This window comes from Protopterus annectens, chromosome 10.part0 (genome assembly GCF_019279795.1).
Source record: "Protopterus annectens isolate FY-2018-M chromosome 10.part0, PAN1.0, whole genome shotgun sequence".
Classification (NCBI taxonomy): Eukaryota; Metazoa; Chordata; order Ceratodontiformes; family Protopteridae; genus Protopterus; species Protopterus annectens.
In genome coordinates this window covers 1,127,479,665-1,127,505,791 of record NC_056744.1, presented here as the reverse complement: position 1 = coordinate 1,127,505,791, position 26,127 = coordinate 1,127,479,665, and the positions used below count along the sequence as shown (strand labels likewise).

At 38.1% G+C, this 26,127-nt stretch overlaps 1 protein-coding gene across 1 annotated transcript in view; it reads right to left on the bottom strand.

The window, feature by feature from the left end:
* AK5 (adenylate kinase 5) overlaps window positions 1-26,127 on the bottom strand; it is a 656,899-nt gene that overhangs the window by 48,489 nt on the left and 582,283 nt on the right. Inside the window, exons 3-4 of the mRNA XM_044086845.1 lie at window positions 23,387-23,554; window positions 14,308-14,477 (exon numbers count right to left, since the gene is read on the bottom strand). Coding sequence (XP_043942780.1) covers window positions 14,308-14,477; window positions 23,387-23,554 — 338 coding nt within the window. The remainder of the gene's footprint in view (window positions 1-14,307; window positions 14,478-23,386; window positions 23,555-26,127) is intronic.

Genomic DNA, 26,127 nt, shown 5'->3' with positions numbered 1-26,127 from the left:
TTCTTGTATTTTTATTAAGTATATCTGGAATATTATGTTTATATATGTGTGTAGTCTATATATGTGTGAATTTTATGTTTATTATTATTTTTTACATTTATTACATATGGCATCATGTCTCTTTAAGAATAGTGGATTGTTATCAATTAGTTTAGTGCCTTTTATGTATTTATACATTATGTATGAATGATTGGATGTTCTGAAGAAGCTCACAATGTTTGTGAGTGAAAGCGCTTAACATTTCTTGTATATTAAATTTACCATTGGTTTTATAAGTTTCGGCTGGTTTTGTGCTGTCGTATAGAGGAACTGGTCTGTTGTTTTATCGTGGTGGTGTGGATGTGTTTCAGAAGGAGTGTCACGGAGTTTTTGTTGAACTGAAGCATGATATTTTTTATTTCTGAAGCATACATGATGGCAAACACAACGTATAGATATATGACCTCTGTCAATTAGTATTTATTAGAACTGTAAGGTGGTAGTTTTTAAAGGCTGAAGCCACACCCACTGGGAGTTATAGGTACACATTCAAAAGAGCTCTACCAAAGGGAATGAGTTAAAACTACTACACCAGGTTCTCAATGCCACGCTAACGGTATGTGGAGAAAGATAACTGGCTACCGTGCACCACAGAGGAAAGAAGCAACACCACACAAGCATTTTATGAAACATTTTGTTTTCTTGAGGTACTGGAAGCCATTGACTGCACCCACATTGCCACCAAGGCTCCACCTGGAGATAAATTCACTCTGTCAGCTACCCTGTGATCTGCAATGCACAGTATATACTATAAAATGTGTCAGTGCACTATCCAAGCCATGCCGTTAACTCCCATATGTGTCACATGTCTGACATATATCAGTGAATTGTGTGGGGTGATTTCCTCATGTGACATCTTATTAGTGAAGTTGGATATGCCCTGAAACCATAGTTAATGACACCTATCAGAAGTCCACAGACCATGGCAAATACTGCATACATCACTGTCCTGTAATGGGCCAAAGATATTATTAAATGTGCAGTCAAACTGTACAAGGGACACCTGCTGTCAAGATGTCTCCAATAGGGACCTGCAGTACACTTCAGAAACATACAGCAAAATATTTGTTCTGTGTTCAATTTCACAATAACATGTTAGAACACAAAACAAATAAAGCAGAAAACTGACATTCAGAAAGAGGTTGTCCTGGAGTTATCCATGTACAAGGTACCTGCTAAGATGCCCATGAAGTAGCCAGCCACAAGGAATGACCATGCAGTGCAGAGGTGAGTACAGTAAACTATGGCATGGGGTAAGAGGCAGTGTCTGCTTCATAGCTTTGGGACAGATTAGACATGAAAGCCAGTAACATTGGTGCATGCAACACTGCAATCAGACTATGCTATACCTTGCATGGATTGGCCTCCCTGGAGTAATACCAAGCTGGTGCAATTAGTCAATGGCACTTAATGATACGCAAGGTAAATGCATCCTCTCCCACAGCCACTATCTACCATAATAGGTGATTAAAAAAGGACAGTTTTCCCACTAGTGACAGAGGTCAAATCACAGAGGCCTGTACACTACAAGATCCATTGCATCACACTTCTGGTGGCACAGGTTAGAATGCTTTTCCCACTTTCAAAAGCAACATGTGATATTGCAGGAATGGACACATCACTCAAACGTCTGCCACACAACCCCACAAATCATCTGGCCAAAATCTCTATTTGTACTTTGTCATTAAAAATGGAATTATATCCCTCTGCACATTGGATCTCCCATACCTCTAACCTCTCCAACTTCAAACTACTACTAAAATGCTACCTAAATAAAACTAGGCTCAGATCCTACATGACAGGCCGAACTAGTCCCTCACTCTTTCCACCCCCTGCATACTTTGACTAGCTTTTGAAGAGATAGAATTAATAAAATCTATTTCTAAGACAAAGGACAAATATATTTTGTCTAGGCTATATGATCTACTACTTTATCTATTGACAGTGTTCTTTTTCAGCTTGTTATATCAGCCCAAATAGTTGCCGTATGTATGTATACATTCACAACATATGAACAGAAGTTGAATTTTTGATAACCATTTGAAGTGTTGGGACCCACTACAGTAAATCCTGAACTACGGAAACTCAATGGCCGAAAGATTGGGCTTACTTATACCAAGTCCAAGATGCCATTTGTTGGAATATTCCTTTTTCTCTGAGGTATGGCAATCTCTGAGTTAGTATGTATAATTTCGGGTGGGTGCAGGGTTTTCTTTTTTTTTTTTTGGCTTTTTAGCACACGGCCTGAATTTTTGCTTGATTACTATGTCATTCTTCTGTACTGGGCTTTGTAATAACTTAAACTGTAACCATATTATGTCAATGCATAGCTTTTCTCTCTGGGGCCCGCTGAAAATGGTATATTATCCCAGTCACACTTCCCAGTAAACAACTGTCAAACAAAAAAATAAACAACAAACAACGGTGTCACACTGACTACAGTACTCTTCACAGGCCCACATAAAAGTATATTGCATGATACAGGGGATATTCATGGAAGTTATGCACAGCCATACAATATTGATAACAACAAAAGTGAAATCAACAACTTAACAGCCAGCCAGGTCTATATCAGTTAATCAAATGCATTATTCCATGAACACCTCTTCGTCAAACTCAACTAAATTAAACTTAATCCATTGAGCAATCGTTTAAACAAAATACTTTCCCAGGGTAAACAACCACCTGGCCAACCCAGTGACTGCAACAATAACAGCACAATTTAAAGCTCACCCTGGTAGGGAGCTGCGCCGCCACAACCCCCAATGTGGCATGTTCCACCCCCACACTCCGTTAACTAAATATACCAACTCTGAGATATCACTACAGTGGGGAAAAGGGCAAATCCCTGATGATGGTCCACTGTTTTTTTCCCCTGGGAAAAACTTTAATAAAACGATCATTCGACAGAATAAGATTTCATGTACTTGGGTTTGACGAAGAGGTGTTCATGGAATAGTGTGTTTGATTAACTGATATTGACCCACAGCCAGTCACAGTTCACATCCTAACCACAGGGTCTCTGTAAGTCACTGCCTACAACACACCCCATATCTCTTGCTGTGAGATTTAAATTACATAGACAGTAAATGTCATCTTGTTAAACAACCCTGTCTATGTACATCCATCCCCAGTGAGTAGTTACTTGTTGTCAACTCAACCCCGATTCCTCAAGGAAACAAACCATGTAAAACAACAAAATCTGCAGCTGATGTGCAAAAGTAATTTCATCCAAATGAGAGGCAGGATCTCCAGTTCTCTTACCTCATGTGTAATGCTAATGGATGCTCAAAAGTGGAATTTAGACCCAGTAAGGATCACTCCACGATTTTTCTGAATGTAGCAAATTCCCTAACATAATGGCCAGAGTAATGTCCATGGCTTTTTATCATGCTGTTTCAATGCTGTGAGCATGGTAATTATGTTAATCAGTCTGTCTACAGTGAATGTCTCTGAATCACACTTTTATTGCAAAGCACACATGACCAAAGGATCTTAGTGCAGTAATGATAGTAATGAGCCTATTTAGAGTGAATTCCCTGAATCATGCTTTTATCATGATGTGCAAATGAAAAAAGGCTGAGCCAAGAGGCTTGACCCAGATTATACAATTAAATGAGGATGTGCACTACATATGTGTGAGTGAGTCAATGACCTAGCAGGCTCGTGGGTAAATGTATCTTCACATTATGACTCATACAGGCAATAAAGTAAAGAACTGGAAGCAAACATAGGTACTGTGGTATTGTGACACTCCTGACCTGCCATGCCATGTACAGACTCACCGCAATATGGTGCCACTGTGGTCTGTCACCCTAAACAAATGCACAACGGTGCTCATAATGTGTTGGCAGAAACTTGTACATTGACATGAACATACTACCATATTCTCCTGGGCTGTGACCTTTTAAGTAGTTATGACTTCAGAATGAACTGAGGGTGGTAGCACTTCCAGGTGGTAGTATAAGCAAACTAAAATATGTACATACCTTATGTACAGAGACCTCTTGGTATAGCTGTTTGGGGATGCTTATGAGGGTCCTCAGTGTAAGGTGGATGCCTGGCACAATCTTGCCAGGATGGTGACTGCTACTACTAGCATCTACCATTCTGTTGAGCAGTTCATGCACCATTACAGTGACCTTAAAGAGTGCCACCCTGACCTTCATTGCTGTGGAAATAAGACATTAGAGAGAGTTAACCAGAGATGTACATTAATTATACGTGACAGGTCAATTTTAGTGTAATTTGCTTATTAAGTATAAAGGCCCTTGCAAGACAAATAATTCATGTTTCCAATCATCGTATTTATTGTTTTTTTTAGTTCCAGAGCAAATAGAGATGCAGGGGTAAGTAAGATTACTATCATACTATAGCCAGGTATATTTGCTGATCTTATAATTATGCTGTGCTAAATACAACACCTATATGTGACAACACAACTAAACACATCTTTATCGTCTACATTGGCAAAAGAAACAAGAAGCACACAGAATGTGTTAGTGGTTTACATACCTTCTCATTGGTAAAAAATGCTGGGCCTGGCATACCCTCACACTGTGCCAACTGCAAAGCAGTGCTACACATCCAAGGTAGATGTCCCAGTATCAATAGTATCAATAGTATCAATAGAATCAATAGTATCAATAGAAGTATAATTGATTATTCCATCGTTGCCTAAGTTATAGGAGGATAGAGAAATGCAACTACTTAAGGAAGGTACAATGAGTGGATGGTCAAATCAGTTACAAGCCAAGCACAAGAATATGAGTGTCATGCCTCTTTAGGGATAAGATTAGCTGCATGCAGTGTTGCATGTTCAAGTCATACTACCTGACAGTACCTGATGAGCTAAGGCCTGGATGCATGGCACAGGGGAATAAAGGCTTGACTGGGGCTTAGAAAACTCTCATTCATCTAACGGAGAAGGTGTTGAATGGAGTGGGCAGAGAAGATGGGAGAAAGCAATCATGGCAAACTCATCCATTCTATGGGGTTGGTTGTGGCTGGGCTCAAAGTACTGGTGATATCTACAGAAGAGAAGTAAATCAACTACATTTACAATTCTAGCAGGACCTTGCTGCTAATGGTGCACCACCTAACTCAGAACGCATGTATTGAGAACATAAATGTACCTCCTCATGAGCAGCTGTAGCAGATCCAGCAAGCCACCTGTCAGAAAAGGAGTCATGGTAACAACATATCATCGGCAAACTGATCTGTTACCACACATCCAACTCTCAACTCCAACAGGCATGGGTTCATTATTTTCCTGTCACAGCTGGGGAATAAATGGACCATACTGCTCTTGCATGGGCTTGGCTCTGATCCCTTATCCAAGAAATGAGTGAAACAAAAGGGTATTGGTAGGAAAGATATCAGGTGAATTGCGTACATAGAGATAAAAGTCTGATCAGCCAAAAACATCTGTGATGAAGAAACTACTATGATGTACATTTTGCAATTAATGTTGAAGTGCAAGAAGAGAACATGTAATGTATTACACTGGGCAAATATTTGAAAGAAGGTTAAAAGCACTGTGTAAAACTGTTTGGTTTGAAATATTGTAATGTGAACAACAATCTAAAGCTTAAGCGAGAAATGTTGTCTCATGACACACCAAAATTTGCCATGGAATACATTTGGAACTGATTTGGTTCTATTTATAACTGGCTATTATTTGATGAGTCTGGATTTTTGCTCTAAATTTGCAGAACTGAAGATGTTGAAAGATACAATGAGTACAACTGCAGTTAAGATCTTAAAAGCATATTATCATGATATGAAATAGATTTCTGGCAAGCATCATAGGTTCATAGGTTCATAGGTTCATACTAGGCTATCTGCCCGAGGGCATTTACAAGCCTAGCCCATAGTTTTGTGGCTTACGCCACCCCTTTAGTATGGGGAACTATACACATTATTTTGCTGTGCCTCTGTCGAGCAGTGACACTGAGGTAATCCCTAGGGTATATCTGCGATCTCCCATCCATTGGTCAAGATTTCTCTTGAACAAGGCCAGCGAGGTGCTCTGCCTCACATATACCGGGATTTTATTCCACAGCATAGGGAGTCTTTGGGTGATGAATCTATCCCTCCAGCATGTCCTATTAATAGCCGTGTCGAGGTTTAAGTCTCCCGCCCTTGTGGCTCTGATGGATCTAGATTTTTTGAGGTGAAGCATATTCATCAGATCTGGGTTTGACATGTCCTTCTATGTTAGGCAAAGGTCACCTCTGAGCAAGCGTGGCGACTGAATAGAGCTGGAGTTCTTTCAGTCGGGCAGCATAGGACAGATGTTTGAGACCCTTTATCCTTTTGGTGAGGAACTTTTGTGGCCTCTCCAGCTGCTGCAAGTGTCGGGTCAGATACATTCCGAATGGGGCATTGTACTCAATCATTGGTCTGATGAGTGATGAGTATAGGGAGACTATGACCTCCCTTGATCTAGATGAGAATCCCTTCATGATAAGGTGGGCAATGTAGAAGGTCTTCCTAACTACTTTAGCTACATGGGTGTCGAATGACAGACTACTATCAACCTGGGTCCCCAGGTCCCTGATAACTTCTTCTGTGCTCAGTGGATTGCCACCTATTTGGTAGCTAGGGGTAACCCTGTTTTTCCCGAAGGGTATGACTATGCATTTTTTGGCATTTAACTTTAGGCCATGGCTCTGGCACCAGTTATCCATTTCTGTGAGACCCTTCTGAAGGATATCTGTGTCAGATGTGTTTTCTACAATGGCGCCCAGTTTGCAGTCATCTGCAAACTTTGTCAGCCATAACCCTCCTGTCTTGCCAAACAAGAGTGGGCCCAGGACTGAGCCCTGTGGTACACCACTTGTAACAGGCTTTGAGTGTGACATGGCGCCAGCAACTCTGACCCTGTGGGTTCTGTCACTCAGCCAGTTTGCAACCCATCTTGTGATGTATGGGTTAACATTTAAGCTGATGAGTTTTTCAATGATACCCGAGTGGGGTATTGTATCGAAGGCCTTCGCCAGATCGAGGTAGGCTGTATGGACTGCCTTTCCCTCATCAATGGCTTTGGTGACTGTTTCGAAAAAGTCAACCAAGTTTAGAAGGCATGATCTGCCTTTGACAAAGCCAAACTGGGATGGACTCAAAGTCTGCAAATTCCCTATGTCTTTATTTATGAGGTCCATTATGATCCTCTCCATGGCTTTGCAGATAAGGCTTGCCAAGCTAATGGGCCGGTAATTTCCAGGGTCGGTGGAGGCACCGCCTTTGTGAAGTGGGACCACAGTTGCAGTGCGCCACTTCCTGGGTACGTATCTAGAGGTAAGACTATGATTAAACAGCTGTCCTAGCTGTGGGTTTAATTCCTCGTTGAGTTCGTGGAGCACACAGCCGGGGACACCATCAGGTCCCATGGATGCTGTGTTTTTTGCTTTGGAGAGAGCAGTTCTCACTTGGGCGTTGGAGATGTTTGGGGGGCTGCAATCGCTTGGTATAGATATCTCTCCTTTTGGGGGGGAGGGGGGGGGAGATTTCACCTGACTTGAATGAGAATGGGAGTATAAGCATATCATTATCATTCAATGGCCTTCCACAGGTATAGATATCTCTCCTTTTGGGGGGGAGGGGGGGAGATTTCACCTGACTTGAATGAGAATGGGAGTATAAGCATATCATTATCATTCAATGGCCTTCCTAGCATAATGACCAAGAAGAGAAGATGATGCCAACTCTAAAGAACCTTATGAAAAAATTTAACAGTATTAAAAAGGAGGTTACTTTCTGTCTATATTAGAATGTAGAGATATGCCATTATGAAGAAAAGGACTACCACCAGCAAAATTACTATGCAGTTGAAGTAAAAAGGACACATTTACTTTATTACTAATATCAAAGCACAGAGATAATATAATTTAGTTACTGACAAGGAATCAAGGCAATAAATATATTATTGTGGCAAAATACTAGTCAGCTTTTAGGTTTAAACAAAAGAAAGGGGAAGTCAAGCACTCAAAATGTAAAAGAAGGTTAAACAGAAGTAGTTGTTTGAAATGCACCTAAAATGACATCTTACTACACTCAAATGTCCAATTAACAGATATGTAGAAATAATCAAACACCTGTATAAGGCTTTCAGGACTTTTGATTTACTGAGTCAACAAGCTAAACAGAGGAGTTTGATGAATAGTCTAGCATTTCAGATTGAGGAGAGTCCAGAAGCTGCCAGTCAGTTGATGGTCAAAAACATGCCAAACACTTTCCAAAAAAGAATGGTCATGGTTCAAAGAGAAACTGAATACTCTCAACAACAAAACAGCCAGTTCATAGATCAAACCCAATGCTGCAGTCATGGAGTTACCAGAAGTAGATGTGAAGAAGCCAGAGTCAGTTAAAGATGAACCCCAGCAAGGACTGTGTATGCTTCTAGGTTTCAAAAAACATTTAGGAGACTGCAACAATGCATAACTTTAAAGATCAACTTAACCTTTGATTTTTTTGTCATTTTGGCAATGAAGTAATATGTTAGAACACCTTGTAATCTGAAAAAAATTATAAAGAGTTTGCTCAAAAGCTGCATATCATTATATGACAAGTATATCAGAGATACCATGTCATGAAAGAAATAGTTTCAGCATTTTTCGTTTCCTGTTTGATCCTGCTGCTTACCAGTCATCAGCCAATTCCCATTCAATTGGCTTATTCATTCCCATATCACTGAAGGAGAGGTCAGTCAGTAGTGGGCATCAGTTAGACAACCATGACAGGTAGCTTTATTTGTACACTTTTGTATCCCTAACCACAAATGAGAATGTCCAAACTGTCTCATGGTACAGCATGCAATAAGCATGTTAGTGAGGATGTGTCAACTGCTTCCCCAAGTGATCTATCCCCCTCATGGCTACCATACCTTCCTCAAAGCCACAGCTCATGTGTAATTTCTGTCACTTATTAGGGATTCTCCATGGGAGTAAGTGCCTGGACATGTGTCCCACCCCCTCCTTCTGAGCAAAAATGAACCAGGAAAGCCACTCCACTCTTCTCTTCTCTAGGTGCCTGAGCCACTATTCAATCTTTGGTAGTCCAGGATCATAGTTACAGCTTTATCCCTCTTTGTCATCAGAAAAGGATAAATAATTATTTCAACATTGATTTCAACAACTGTTATAACAGTTTGCGATGATGAATACATTTGTTTAATCACCTCAAGATAACAGAAATAGCACTCAGCACAAATATACCAAATTCCCTGAATTAATACAAATTTAGTGCAACTTTATAGCATATGTAATCTCCTCTTTCCTTGGAGAATAATTGCAGTATAATTGGTAAATTTAACAGTTTTGGACCATCAGTTGAATATCATTTCACATGCGTAGCCAAAATAAAGCATCCCTGCTCTTTTCTTGTATTTGACAATTCTCAAATGCATTTCATGAGGTTCTTCTAACATGACTCAACAAAGCTGTGTAGGAACAATCACCCTGTTAGATTCTTACCAAATGTCATTGTGACTAAAGAATTTCATAATAACAAGTATAGTAAACTTGAATCAGTAATGGAACCTTCTTGTTGTCATTGACCATTCAAAGGAGTCATATTTGTCCAAGAGATGTAATTTTAAATAAACTTCCATAGGCAGTAACTACAGAACAGGAGTCACATAATTTGTCATAGCAGTATTTAGTTATAAGAATGTCTATGCTCACTAATACTTTACAAATTTTTGAATATGGTGTCTTTGTTTTCTGCATCCTCAGTGCCAGTACTCAATGACTAAAAGGGGAAGTGAACTATTCAGTACTACCATAAAGCCTGTGACAAGTGAAATTAACTTCATAATTTCATAGGTAAGTACTAAGGGAGCTTCTCATTGTGGACCGTTTTAAGCCTAAACAATTTCCCTTAGAGGGGATCAAACCCTGTACCTCTTGACTGTGAGATTGGTAAATAGTTTAACCATTATGCCTACTCCCTTCAAAAATCTTGACAGAAGTCTGGAAACTGGAATGATGATGATACAGGGAGGAAGTTCAAGAAATAAGGAGAGATTGGGATTTTGGATGCAGACTCTCAATGAGAACAACAAATATCATACAGAGTATTATATTCATAAAACAGCAGGGAGTATTCTACAAACTAAACCAGCATGCGAATGGAGAAAAGAGATTCTGCTAATAAGGATGACTGTGGTTAGGAATACAGATAATAGACAAGAGGGGGCTAGAATTTATTGGAGAAAACTGGCAAAGGAACCAAGGTATTGGGAGCAAATAACTAAAAAGGGAAAGGTAACAGAATGGGAAGAGGCCAAGAATTTATTTGGACTGCAGGTTAGAGGTTGCCTTCCCTATCAATGACCGATATCAGAGTATAGGTGAAGAGAAAGAAATAGTGGGGGTGCTAAATGAAAGGCCAGCACTGGTAGAGTTCTTAATAGAATCTAGAACAGAAGCTGCCATTAAAAAAGGAATACAAAAACACACAAGGCTGAAGTCCAAGCACATATAGAAGAGAGTTCGAAAGTTCAAATGAGATGAAACACAAGTTGAAAAATATAAAAACATCAAGTATTTAATGATTCCAGTAGCAAAGAAATGGTTAGCGCTTTCATTTGAACACGTTTCAAACTTCATCAGACAAACTATTCTACATGCATTCACCTTAAATACCATAATATTTACTTCTATTTGGTTAAAAACAGTGTCAGTCATCATGATATACAACTGAACATAAAGCTGTTGCCTCATATAAACCTAAAGCTATCAACACTACATTAAAAAAAAATTAATACAACAAATATTCAAAAAGATTATGTATGTAGGTATATTTAAATATGTGTGGGAATGTATAAATTAATGTATAAAACTCTATGTTGTTGCCAGTTGTCAGGCAACCTTATTTTTGTTATTTTAAAACCTTTTTTCTTTCAAGTGCTTTTAGTTTCAATATGGGCGAGATAGAAGTGCGATCATTGATGCCAGGCCAATTGTCTGCTTGAAAGCGGATTTGCCATTTTAGCTCATTTATTTCTAACTGTAAACCCCAAGGCTTGTTTTCATCAATAGTAACTTGATCAATTACCACAAAAGAAAATTTATGGTTTAGATTGTCAGAAATATGTTTGGCCAATGCATTATTCCCGGCAAAACTAGTGGAATAATTAAGTATGGAAGTTATTACCAAGAGACTAAATGGTCATTTTCAACCTATTTTAGGCACCATTCCACTTACATCAGATAATGGTGGGTATCAGGGAACATTAAGTACTACAGAGTGCAGTACCATGGTAGAACTATGTAATGACACTACACAACAACCTCCAGATTTCCAATACGCCTTAACTATAACTTTTAGCCAGGATGCAAAGTTTTTAACTTCTATTTTTGAAAAAACTGGTCAATTCTGTTAGAGGATGCTAACATCAGGAAGCACTTAGGTGTTAAACCAGCTATTGTATACAGAAGAAGTAACAATTTTAAGGATTTATTTAAGAACAGACAGGTTCCTTTTCATGCAAATAAACAAGGAACTTTTAGATGTGGAGCTTGCTCATGATGTCATATGGTAAAAGTAACTGATAATATAACTGTTAGAAACATTAGACATCAGATAAAAGGGAAATATTCTTGTAATTCCAGAGGAGTGGTTTATTTGGCTATGTGCGATTCATGCTCTGGTTTCTACATAGGAAAGACTGAGCGTAAGCTAAGTCAAAGAATCTGTGAGCATGACTAAGCTATTAGGAAAAACAATCTGAATAATGCATTGGCCAAACATATTTCTGACAATGTGAACCATACATTTTCTTTTGTGGTAATTAATCAAGTTACTATTGATGAAAACTCAGGGTTTACAGTTAGAAATAAATGAGCTAAAATGGCAAATCCACTTTCAAGCAGACAGCTGGCCTGGCATCAATGATCACACTTCTATCTCGGCCATATTGAAACTAAAAGCACTTGAAAGAAAAAAGGTTTTAAAACAACAAAAATAAGGTTGTCTGACAACTGGTAACAACATAGAGTTTTGTACATTAATTTATACATTCCCACGCATATTTAAATATATATACATACTCCTTTTTAATATGTGTTGTATTAAATTGTTTTTAATGTAGTGTTGATAGCTTTAGGTTTATATGAGGCAACAGCTTTATGTTCAGTTGCATATCATGATGACTGACACTGTTTTTAACCAACAGAAGTAAATGTTATGGTATTTAAGGTGAATGCATGTAGAATAGTTTGTCTGATGAAGTTTGAAACTTGTTCAAACGAAAGCACTAACCATTTCTTTGCTACTGGAATCATTAAATACTTGATGTTTTTATATTTTTCAGCTTGTGTTTCCTCTCATTTGAACTTTTGAACATTGTTCCAGAGGTGCTTGGACTTCAGCCTTGTGTGTTTTTGTATCAGTTTGGTGACTTTGAGTTTTATTAAAAAAGGAATAATTACTAAAGCATATACAACATTGCATGATAATTATAAGAATCAATCACAGGAACTTAGAAAGGATTGGGAAGTGAGACTGGATAAGCAATTCACAGAGACAATGGGGGAATATATGTATATCTCCCAAATATGCAACAAAGTCTAGAAGATTTATTATCTTTGCCTGGAAGTGTTTATATAGGTATTTTTATACCCCAAGTAGAATTCTTCAGGTGGACAGCAAATGTTGGAGGTGTGATGGGCAAGAAAGAGATGGCTGGGAACATGTTTTTAGGAGTGTAATGAGCTGGCAGACTTTAGGGATTCCCTGCGAACCGCTCGGTCGGAGATGTTGGGTGAACGGATTAGATTGACTGGGGAGATGATTTTTTTCAGCTATGATACAGAATCGGAATTGCCTAGACATAGTAAAGCCTTGCTGAGTCTAATTATGGCGGCAGTCAAAAAAACAATTACTAGAAAAGGGAAATAAAAGTCTTGATCAACTTTACCAGAAGTAGTGAATATAGTAACAGCGACAAAACAACTGGAACTGGGATCTTTAGAAAAGGGAAGGAGCAGACTACATAGGAAAAATGGGAATTGTGGGAACAATATATGGAGAGAAGGAATGAGATTTAAGAAGTAGGATTTGAAAGGGCCATATAACACTTAACTGACAATGACTGGATAGATTATAAGTGATTTATAATGTTTGCAACTACAGTTGTTTCAGTGGTGTCTGTTATGTATAATGTTTGTACCTAAAGTGGTATCATGTTGTTTGTTTTTCATTTATATAAATGTAAGATTGCCAGTGTCATATGTGATAATTTAATAAAGATGTTTATTGAAGAAAAAAAAAGTCTGGAAACTGGAATAACAATTTACAAAGTAACTGTCAACATTCAGTGTAAAAAGTTTTAAGATCGTGTGTGATTAAGTGGAACTAAAGAAGCAAAACTTTCTGAGAAGGGGAAAAACAGAATACAGAAAGCTGCAGCTGGATTTGGAAAGTGCCAAGTGTTCATATCAGACAACTTAAAGGAGGAACGGATATTAAAAAAAAAAAAAAAAAAAAAAAAAAAAAGCATTTGCAAAGAAAACAACAACCTTGCAAGTACAAATAAACATGTGGTTTGAGAGCTTCAGAGGTTCTTGCTGCCATATATACTGCACTGTATGGAATGTTAGGGGAACACTTATCTGTAATGGGATTTAGAACACTGGAGTCCTTTCAGGTAGGCTTTGTAAAACAAATCAAAAGAAACAGCATTCACTACTAATCTTTGTTTTGCATGTTTTTATTTTTAAACAAAAAAGGAAAAAAATGTTAAGATGAAAAAAGATGCACTCTGGAAAACATAAAAATTTGAATTTGAAGAAATAAAGCTTAAATTTTATCAGGAGCAATCTTTGAAACAAATTAGTTAAAATATATTCACAAAAAGTATTTGTTTTTGAACAGTCAAATGCCCTAGTCATTTATGTGAAAGACTATAGATTTAAGAATACCCATGAAACATTGCTATTAGTGTCCTTTTTATGTTCAATATGAGACAGAGGTGTGAAATATTTTCTTTATAATTGTACTCAGACTAGTACACAAATGTCCACAATGTAGTCACCACCAACTGTTTCCCATCCACCTACCCTTTAATCCACCTGCAGCATAACTAGTGCATGTTTATGGACAGCATTCCTTTTTTCACCACCAGATATTTTAAAATGACAGTATATGACTAAAGAGTAAATAAAAGCATTGTTGATGGGTAAGATCACAAAAATGACATTTAATGCTGTAGATATAACCTTATTTAATGTTCTTAATATCTGGTAATTTTTATTTATTTACCTGTGGTGCTAACTCCCCAGTTGTAACAATTTTAGCGATTAGACTCCATTTCCTATTGCTCGTTGTACTATGGATCTTTTTTCGCAAAAGCTCACCCACAGAAATCCATTCAAATCCATAATGTTCTGCAATCTTTTTACTCTGTGTTCCTTTTCCACTTCCAGGGCCACCTAGTTAAAAAAAATCATGTAAGATTTAAATGAAAGACATTTCCTTTTCAAAGATAGGATTAAAAAGGTTACAAAACTGGTCTAATTACACTTCAGTCTTTCTCTTGGCAGATGCCTTATTTAAGTATATACATCTAAAAATAAAACAGAAACTGCAATGCCAGCTCTCACAGTTAACATTTTAAAAGGCTAAAAAGTTACATTGCTTTGGAAGATATATGTACTACAGGAAATGTAAGAGTGTCTTTTTTCAAATGTCATCTTCTACAGATGCTGGGATTCTCAGTTCAAGCATGGAAGAAATAACTTGCAAATTAACTGCTGAGCTGAATTTATATTTTTGGCTCTACCTTCTGCAAGCCAACAAACTAGGTACTGAGAGACTAACGCATGCAATAAATAGTGAATATACTGAACTCACTTTTTTTTCTCCAGGTAGCAATTTTCTGCTAATTTTTAAATCTCTGTTTCAAAATTATTTTCAGTGTGCTATCCTAACCCAGAAACATGACACAACTTCATTTTCTGTTTCCTAATTTTACCAGTGTTCGGTATTATTTCTCAGTCAAGTATATAAGGTATGCAATAAAAATAAAAAAAAATAACTAAATTAAATAATGCTCTTGTTATTCAGTTTCCACACTAATTACACTATATATAAATTTCTAATATTAATACTGAATTATGTACTTAAGTCCATATCAGCATAGATAATAAATACCTAAATTTAAAAAAACATCTTAATCCCATTACAGCTGCTTGCTCTTCTCGTAAAAGGACATTCGTTTCTGTGAGAATACAAAACAAGCTTCAAATTTGTTTAAAGCATATCAGTTCATGACTTCATCCCCAAGACATTAACGGTATTGCTCTATAATCATAAAGAGCAGCATTTCAGTACAATGTCGAATGGCCTGCATGCTCTCACTAATCTTCAAATTAGGATCAATCCTACCTCAGTCTCTCAAACCTAATACAAACTAAGCAACATGCCAGAATACTTCAACCATTAACTGAAGTCAGAGTTAACACTGTTATTCCACCATTTAAGCTAATAAGCTTATCAAATCAGCTTGCAATTACTTATTGTTTGATCAGTGTTCTACCCTGGTAAAGAAATGTAAATACATAAATAACCAAATATAACTCTTAAGCCAAACATCTTACATTCAAAATGGCAGTAAAATCTTATCACTGAAGAATACTTTACTTGCACATTGTAGTTGCAATTACCTAGATCCCGCCAGCTACCCTCATTTACCTATTCTTTTTTTCATCTTGTTCATTGAGTATCACTAACATTGCCCTTAACAGTAGCTCTTCTGCACTCAGTGCAATACCCATCTCTTTAACATTTCTGCAAATATTCAAGTGATTAATGACCACAAGGTATCAGCTGCCTTTGTTACCACCACTGTTTGGTCTGTCATTGATATACCACATTGGCAAAATATGCTTGTTGTTCTGCAGACTTAGTAACACTATCCATGTCCACATGGTGTGTCTTTGTTCTTGTCCCACATGACATACCCATAAGGGCATCCCAGGGCCCACCCTCCATGGCTTCTTAGGGCTAACAGCACCATCCTGACATTGTTGCTCCACTCCCGTGGGTCAAAGAGTGCAATGCCACTGCATTCTTGCATGTGCATCTTCCAGAAGAGAAGTATGACATTCTATACATAGTAAGCATTACGGCCCATGGCACATATAGCATGCCTAGCAGCAGTTTAGTCCACATGTAAGTACCTGAAAGGATGATCATCAGACAGAGACAGGATAGCACTTTAATTTTTCTGATTCACTTTCTTTTCTCTGTCCTTCTTTTACATTTTATTTGATTTTGTATTTTTATTTATCTCCAGTTCCAACACTGGTTTTGCAGTGTTAGTCACAGCTGTGCCTGTGGTGTGGCAGCTGTGATGCCCCACCACTGGACCAGTAATCAAGGAGCCTCAATGCTCACCACTGATGCCAGTGGGAGATGTACATTAGGAGGATGACAAGTTACACACACACACAGTATTTCTTGATGCAGCTCTCTGCATCAAGTACAATTTCCCTTAAGAGCACTCAGAGACCGCAGTGAGTCAGGAACTGGTTTCTCCCTCTTTCTCCAAATCCCCAATAAGACTCTCCACTGGCACAGCCATAGAGTAGAGATCTCAGCTGAATGAGCAAGCCAAGACCTCCAGAACCCTCTCTGTCAAGCCAGTGCTTCATGTCCCTGCCCAAGTAGCTGACACACACACACACACACACACACACACACACACACACACACACACACACACACACACACACACACACACACACACATACACACACACAAACATTCTTTGAGGTTTGATTTATACACACACATACACACACACACACCCCTGGAAAAGGCTGGCACAGGTTTACTAGCTATGCCTCCTTCTGCCCAGACTATAAGGTCATTTCCCCTGCCACCAGTCACTCCTTATCAGCTACTTTAAGGCCCTTAACAAAGGGTGTCCAATCTTACTGTGCAGTGTTATTGTTAATATAAATGGTAGCTTGACGAAGACAAAGGCTATTAGGAGTGGCTTACACAGTGTCACCAAATAAATATGCAAGTACTCTCAGAACTTAAATATCCCTAGACAGATCAGCCACAATTAAAATTTTAAATATATTTAATAATAAGTATTAAAAGAACAAGAAAATACTCAGTATATATTTACAGTGACATCAGAGTTCAAAATCACAGGAAATATTTAAAACAACATTGCAAGCCAGTCTTAAATAAATGAAGGAAAACATCTAAACTATGCTTCACTATATTCCTGACTAAATCTAAGAGAATTACTATACCCTAGTTAACTTACAGAGCAAGGCAGATGTGTGGTCAATGGATCATCTAGCTGAATTTGTCAGGTCAATGACAGAATACAGAATGTTGTTTGTCTCTCAAAGACTTCTCTAATTATTATCTCAAATATGAATGCTGGGATGGCTTGCAGAATGACATAATTTCTTGTCATCTGACTCTATCCCAGGTAAAACCACCACTGCTGAAAGCTAGTAGTATTTAGCATCTACCTGTAAAAATACATACACAAGGGCTTTTCCTCAGATCTTGGTACTTGCTGGAAGTCATAAAACAATAAAACACTTCCAAGACAATGCAGAAAATTCCCTAGTTTTAGACATTGTGTCTGTTACTGCATTGAAAATGAAATATAACAATTTTTATGGCCTGGCCATAAAGCAATTTATTTTTAGCTATTTTTCTGAAGTTAACCTCCTGTGTTCCAGTTTCCATTGTTAAAATATATACATTTAAACAGTTATAATAGTGTATGTGCATTTCTCTCCTCTTCCAGCAGGGTACACTGTGGATACATCTTTAAGCTCAGTACTTTACAAAATACCTTTTTAACACACACTCCTGTACCAGCAGTTTGATATATACATAACATACAGTTCTTATACAGTTGTAACACAAGCATCTTACACAAATCATTTTGATACTCACCAATGATATATAGTTATTTACAAAATTCCACATAGCTGGGCTAGCAGTATCTCCTTTCATGACAGCAGTAACGCCCATTTTACCATCTTTCCTGTCCATCTCCCACCAGCACACCATCTGCTTCTAAGCCTGCTTCTCCATTGGAGGACAGAAGACATTTGTCGGGGGCAACCTGAAGAGGTCATCAAAAGCTTCTGGTGCTTTATCTCTGGATAGGAATGGTATAGTTCTCTCTGGGTTACAGTTTGTTATCCAGCAGGAGTTTGATGATGAGTTTATCGTTAGAAAACTGGACACCCACAATGGCCGCCTGGAAAGAATCCTTGTGCAACTTACAGAGTTGCACTGCTACCTGGCACTACCCTGTGTATCAGTGAGGAGGGTCAGTGAGGAGGGCACTCACAGTGATGTTCTTGGATCCTACTAAAGGCAGCATGATTAGGTGCCAGATCCCCACCATATCTCCATCAAGGTTTTCCCCCTTTCTTGTGTGTGACCTCTCTTACTGTCTGTTGTTCACTCCTCCCCATAACCACACATCCCTCCACTGTCAGTACACCTATATCTCCATTGTCACCCTACACCTTCCCTTTGAGTCAGCACCTCACCTGTTGCTCTTTGTGGTTTATGTTTGTTCATGCACCCCTGATTCCATACTTCTATCCTTTTCCATGTCCTGCCTTCCCCTTACATCCTTCCCCATCTACTCTTATAGAGAAAAAAAAAGTGGTCATCTGTCCTAAGAAAAATGTCCTTTCTTCCCTCCCCACTCTCCTGCTTTCCTTTCCTGTGTCCATGTGTATGCTGTTCAGTTTTGACTTGCCCCTTTCACACTTTCCTTTACACTAATTTCCTCCCCATTTTAATGAATAAAAGTTACTAGGAGCATTGTGGTGAGCTACTTATTACGGCTTGCAGCATTTCTCATAGCATTGCTGAATTCTGCATGTGGACACGCATAATCACGTGCAAGCAACATGCATGCTGCTCTTCCATGAAATTTCTGTGGCTGCTCCCATGAAATATGTCTCTCTCTTTGTCAGCAGTGTCACTTCCATGAGTGACTTTCTAACTGACTTAATAGTCAAGGTGCTAAATATCTCCCACTTAACTGATAATTACCGTGGGGTTATTTCATACAACTCTATCTCCACAGAAGCTCTTGCTCAGCCATGTGAGACATGTTTCCAAATCCCAGGACACATTCTGTTTCCTTGCTTATTTATTACCAAGGCAAATGAACCAGACTTCTTAGACCTTTTTCAGCTTGTGGCATAGGTATATTGGTAAATATAGCATGTATATGTATAATTTATCACAGCCAGTTAGCCAGCATATTTTTTTTTCAAAATGAAAGGGAGAAACCCACGCAAACACAGATAGAACATGCAAAACTCCATACAGTTATTACAGGTCAGTACTGACTCCTAGACCCTTGAGTTGGGAGACAGATATCTTTCCATTAAGCCACTGTCCTCTTCTGGCAAATTTTATTTTTCCAGCCACAGAGTCTAGCTCATCTCTATGCACCTCCAGGCCAGATGAGAGTAACCATCTTAGCCATCTGTCCTGCATCTCCTGTAGGACTTCAACCCTACCAGCAGGTTTCAGAACAATTAGAAATGAGCAAACATGGACAGCCTTTGTAACAGGTTACTAGCACTGCATTTGTCTGAAGAAGCAGTGGTTTTACTATGAGGTCCTTCCACGACAGAGCTTTCACATGTCATGCAGCGTAAACTCATGACCTGTTGAGAAACTTCATTTCTGCTATGAGCGCCAGCTATGATTTTTTCAGTGGATTGGTGATGAGTCTGCAAACAAATCTTTATGTGAGACACAATACCAGAAAATAACTTTGTTGAGTCACTTTCAGAAAACAAACAAAAAAAATGCTGTTTTGCCTTGCTTTCCATAAGTGTGTGTGTGTGTGTGTGTGTGTGTGTGTGGGGGGGGTCTCCAGCTACTATATTCCAACTCCATGATCACACAACAGTGGAGATGATAGAAAATTCCAAGGTTGTTGAAAGTCATTTTCAGCATAATATTTTCATAATATTGAGAATACAGAAAGGGGCATCAAACATATGTTATTTCCACTTTCATTTAGTACGCATAAGTAGTAAACATAAGCGAGGATGGGTACATAAACTGTTCAGCAAAATGAGAAACACTTCTGTGAACCCAGCTCCATAATATTGAGAATACAGAAAGGGGCATCAAACATATGTTATTTCCACTTTCATTTAGTACGCATAAGTAGTAAACATAAGCGAGGATGGGTACATAAACTGTTCAGCAAAATGAGAAACACTTCTGTGAACCCAGCTCCTATGTTACCATCATAGAGCACCTCAGTGTCCCCAAAAATGCAACAGGTGTCACAGCCCTTATGTCATTCTTAATCCCACTGTTGCTCTCAGTCATAAACAAGACAGCAAGATGCTTAAATGTCTCCACATTGAATGCCAGTCCCTCCATGCATAGAATGCAATCCATTGTTTGACAGGAAAGTACTATGGGCTCAGATATGGAGGTGGTGATTCTCAACCCAGAATCTTCACACTCATCAATGTCTCACAATAGTGCATGTCAGATGTCATGCTCACCTAGCTGGGAAATATTCACTATTCATGTGAAGAAGAGCACTTCTATGACACTGTTCAAAAGGGACCTGGATGAGTGGATTGGGCACTGTAAATTCTTACCAATGAAAGCACCCACCACCCTCCTAGACACGAGCAGCCATTAATTAATACAATCCTAGGTATTGATTAGAGTATCTATGGTATTACATTGGGATGAAATGGCTAGGCTTGAAATGACCTCTGGGTAGATAGCCCAGTAACCTTCTATGATCCTATGATCCTATGATGTCAAAAGGGCAACATCATCTGAAAGCAACAGAAATGCCACTTATATGTTCCCAAACTGGACATCCTTCCAGTCTCAGCTACATTTTGGTATCCATTCCTACCTATCTTCAAAGTGGGACTGCCCTTGCTCCTTCTCCACATAGGACCCTCCTATATCAAAACCCACCTTCTGACTCTGTGCATCATCTCTGCACTCACATCATTTACCCTCCTACTCCTCCTTAACCTCCAAATTTTGTTACTAGTTTATTTCCAACAGTTTCTTGTCTTCAAGTACAATTCACTGTTAATGAGAATTAGACTGTACAGTTGCTATATTTTATTATTATTATTGTAGAGTGTAGAATTTTTTTTACTGTAGAATGCTGCATAAAGCTGTATGACTTCTTTGCTTTCATTGTTATGGGAGCTTTTCTCCCTGGGCCTCCACTGAAAGCAGGCTCTTTTTAGGCCCAGTGGACTTCCCTGGTCATCAAAATGAAATAATAATAATAATAATAATAATAATAAATATCCTATCCTATCCATGAATGTCATGAACAGAAGGGGATGGAAAGATGAGAAAAAAATGAAGCCTTATAACCATACTTAATGGACTATACTCAATGGCAAGAGTTAGCAAACCAAATGAAAAAAAAGCAAAAGAAATATATGCTTTTGCTGCCCGGTAATAAAAATAGCACACATGTAAACAACTGATTACCACAAGACAGGTAAAGTAAGCTGGAGAAAGGGTGATGCATAAGACAAAATAAGGGAAGATAATTGGTAGGCATAACAGTGGAATGGAACTTTTAAGGAATGGAAATGTCTTAGTAGGGAAATTACAAGAATCCTATGGGAATAACATGGGTTATTATCATTGCCAATATGGAGTTTCACTGGTATTATAAACATGGCAGTAAAAGTTATAGTTCAGGAATAACTCTTAATTTGCAAGAAATGCATTATGACCATAACAACAAATCAATTATTTTCTGTATAGCCATGTTTCTTTAGTAAGTTACAACTGGACATCTCATTTAACTGGGAAATATCAGTCTTTTTCTGACACATCACTTTTTAGTGATTTGACCTAAACATAATATTTATCACATTCTGGTGTTCTTCTTTCCCTGACATGATATCTGAACAGTTACTAGACCAAGTTGTAATTTTAATGTTCAATTTCTCTGAATTTCTTGGAAGCCCTCAGAATAACAAGAAATGGCATATCTCTTTACAAAAGGTGTTAAGAAGTGAAAATAAGTTCAGCATTAACATAATTTTTTATAATGTTTAAAAAGTCTGAAAATAAAGCCAAGAAAACAATTTTTCTTCACACTGTAGTAGTAACGGCACAGTGAGCAGCATTGCTGCCTGCCTGCCTCACAACAAGAGGTCTTCCTGTTCAGATCTTAGTTTTACCTTCTTTATGGAGTCTACATGTCCTCCCTGTGTTCACATGGGTTTTCTCCAGGTACTTCTATTCCCTTCTAAAAGCCATACAGTGGATGGAACAGGGATTTTAAATTGTCCATAAATGTGCATATGTGTGTGTGCATTATGGAAGAAAGGTCTGGCACTCTACATAACAAAAATTATAATAATATTGCATTTGTTAACCAGGTAGGTCTAATGGACACCAGTCCCTTTACAGGGGTGACCCAGGAGCAATGTCTCATTAAATGACTTGGTCAAGATCAGACAGTAGGCAAATGAGGGCTGAGAGAATCAAACCTTGTACCACATGAACTATAGCTCACAGCTTTAATCTTCTGCACAATGGAAGTTCACAAGATCACTTCAGGGGTCTGATGCAACTTGAGAGAGATGGATGGATGAATAGATGTCAGTGACACTGTACATGTTCTAAACTCAGAGAAATTACCTCAGCCTTTGCAGTAAATGGGAAACCAGACATCAGTGGTTAGTAAGTAAAGGCAACATTAATCTAGTGTGCAGACCAAAACGTCTAACATGAGATCTGCTTCATCTCAAATGTGAGAGTACACCAAGGAACCCTTAAACTTAAGGTCTATATTAAATCAGCAAATGCTGATTTATCGACCCCATGTAAGCAAAAGCTTTCCCAGGAAAAAAAATCACTGTTCCAAAAAAGAAAAAAAAGAAAACATTACATAAAGTGGGGGGCTTCACCCCCACACCCACCAATGTGGAGGGCTGTGCCCCATACACCCCCCCTACTTAAATATACCAACTCTGAGATCGCACTACAGTGATGAAAATGGCAAAATAATGAAGACGGCCAAGCGATTTCTTTCCCAGGGAAAGAATTTGCTTATATGCCGCTTTGGCATTTTGCCGTTTCGTGCTTTCAAGTTTGATCAAGATGCATTCAAAAGAAGGTGTCTTCGATTATATAATAGGGAACCTAAACGTAGCCCATTATCATGACACAGACCTACTGGTGGTTGCATCACCTGATTACATTATGATACTGAGGTAGTTACTGCATTCAAAATACATACAAATCATTACACTCATTCTATGACATTCATATAGGGAAATCACCTACATTTTTTACTTACCAATAATAAGGATAATTTTAGGATGAGGTTGTGTTGGATCAAATATTTCATACTCCTCAATCAGCTCTGCAGTTTCAGACATGTCAGTATCACTTTCAATGGAGAACTGATGAATTGGGGGTAGTCGGTCATAGCGGCGATATGGGAAATTAGAACTGTCAGGCAACACTAAAACAAAAATGAACAAAACAAAGTTGTCAACACCCTTTCTTCAAAGATACATGCAATAATGCACAGTACATCCTTCAATATACCCTACATTGGTTTTCATGCAGTCATTTCATATCATTAGATTACCTGCAAATATTTATTCATCTGGCTAGTATAATATTCTCAGCAAATGCATTTCCATTCATATGAAAGTTTAAGGAATCAAACTGTAGTATGAAGTCATTTCACTGTGTCTTATTATGGACACAAATTAAACTGACATGGACAACAATAAAAGGAACACAAATATGCAATGTCGTCTCAAGATATCCCAATATGCAATGGCATTTTATAAATCATTTTGCAGTATTATAAGTGTGGAAAAAAAGTGGACTATATTCTGCAATACCTAGCCTACTTTACATTGACATCAGTGGTAGTATGATTTTTTCTGAATCCTACTCATGGCACCTGGCCATCTACTCAAAAATCGTCCTCTTAATTCTGCAGTCCTCCCTGTTCAGAGTATCTCATGGACTACCTGAATAACATAGTGGATCAGGAAGAGAAAATCAGACCTTTCCAGGTGGAACAAGGAAAGGAGATGAGATTGCCAAGAGCATCCATATATGCTAATCATGAGAAAGATTATGTATAATCCCTGTCCTTCCTCTTTTACCATGCTGAACTAATGAACATGTTGTAGTAACTTGCATATGGCAGTTTGTGGGGAATGCAGCACCACTTCCATAATGATGCCCTCAAACCCTGATGCTTTCTAACATCTTTGCCAAAGTTTTCTCAGTATCCAGTATGACATGACATCTAATTAGTCCAGAATGCTTCTATCCTCTCCTCTATGACAGAAGCAAGCAGACATAAGCCCTGTTACTCCTCCTCCAACCACTTGTTGCCATCAACATTTGCCAGGGCTACTAGTATCAGACTTGAGTTACCTGGGTCATCATCTAGCTGTTATCTATGTATACTCTAGTGCCAGTACCATGTTAATTATGACTTACAAAACTGCGTCTAGGTGATAACATGATTTGTAGCTGTATATTTAGAGTGTACAGAAGGCAACACTCCACAATGAAAATTCAAAATCTGCTTTGTAGCTGGGAAGATACTTAGGTGATCAAGATTTCAGCCACAGGAAGTCAGTGTTATGCATGTGACCGAAGCATACTTCTCAGCCTCCAAGACCAATAAATCTTGACAAAACCATACATAACGTAGGAGCAAAGACCTACAAATAGGGACGATTTTTAATTATTGCTTTTACAAACATAGAAAGTTGATAGAATAACGGATTTTGCATTAGCATGAATTTTTGAAGAGTATGAAGTCTGTAGCTCAAATGTCTGTCATTATTTTCTGACTTCAGTCTTTAATGATTTGTCAGTGATTTGCCAGAAAACCAAAGTTTTTATGAGGAGTAGACCAAAATATGAGGTAAAAATCTGTACAGTTGAGAGGTATGGACCTAAGGAGTGGATTTCAGTGTCCTGGACATCACAAGTAACATCATTCCAGGGTGTGTCCCAGGTCTGATTACCCTTAAGTATTCAATTGCTGTCACCTGGAATCTATTGCTTAGTATGCTGAATACATATTGGAAGCAGTCACATTCACTATTCCTATAACAATTCTGTATTACAGAATCTCAAGTAGACTATGAAGACCAGGTTGAAAGCATTAACTGCATGCATTTTCTCAGAGGGTAACTGAACAAAAAACTAGGAAAATTAATCGTGACCTAAGGGACGACAATAATGGTACAGCCTTCACAACAAGAACTAATAAGCATAAATGTCAAAGGGGTGGGCACTCCTTAGGAAGGGAAGGAAGAAAGCAACATGTCTCTTTTGTTTCGTCAGGAACCAATGCATTGAAATGGGAGGAAGATAATGGAGAATATACTTCATATCCACCATTACCTAATGCACAACAACCAGATTATTTAAATAAAAACTTTCGGAGCAAACAACAACAACCAAACAATGGGCGTAAGTGAGGCAGGTTTGAGCAGACAAGTAAACCACAGCAGTCGCAGAAACAAAAACAGTATTGATTTAAAAGTGTTTTTAACACAAACTAAAAATATCCACCTTATTTGTAATAATTTGGTTTTAAATTTATCAGGATGTGATTTGAGTGACATTGAACTATCTGTTTTAAACTATGGTTTAAAATTTATTCCAACTGTCCTTTTGTGAAAACATGTTTTTAAGGATGAAATGTTTTGCTTTGTATGAAAGTTACATTTGTTGTATTTTTATTCTAAACAAAATGCTCATGTGAACGAAATGTTAGATGTGATAAATAGTACATTTGACACAGATGAAGAAGGTGACATTTTATTTTCATGTAATTCTTTGTTTGATAATGATATTAATGCATATTGTTTACTTGGCACAGCAAATATAAAATGTAAGAGTGACTTTATACCTCCATTTACTAATGATAGCATTAAACAATTTTCTGCTATGGTGGGTTTTGAAGTAGATAAGATGTACAGGGAATTTATAAAAAATAAAGACAGGATAGTTTATAATTTGTCTAAAGAAGAATGGAAAACATTGAAACGA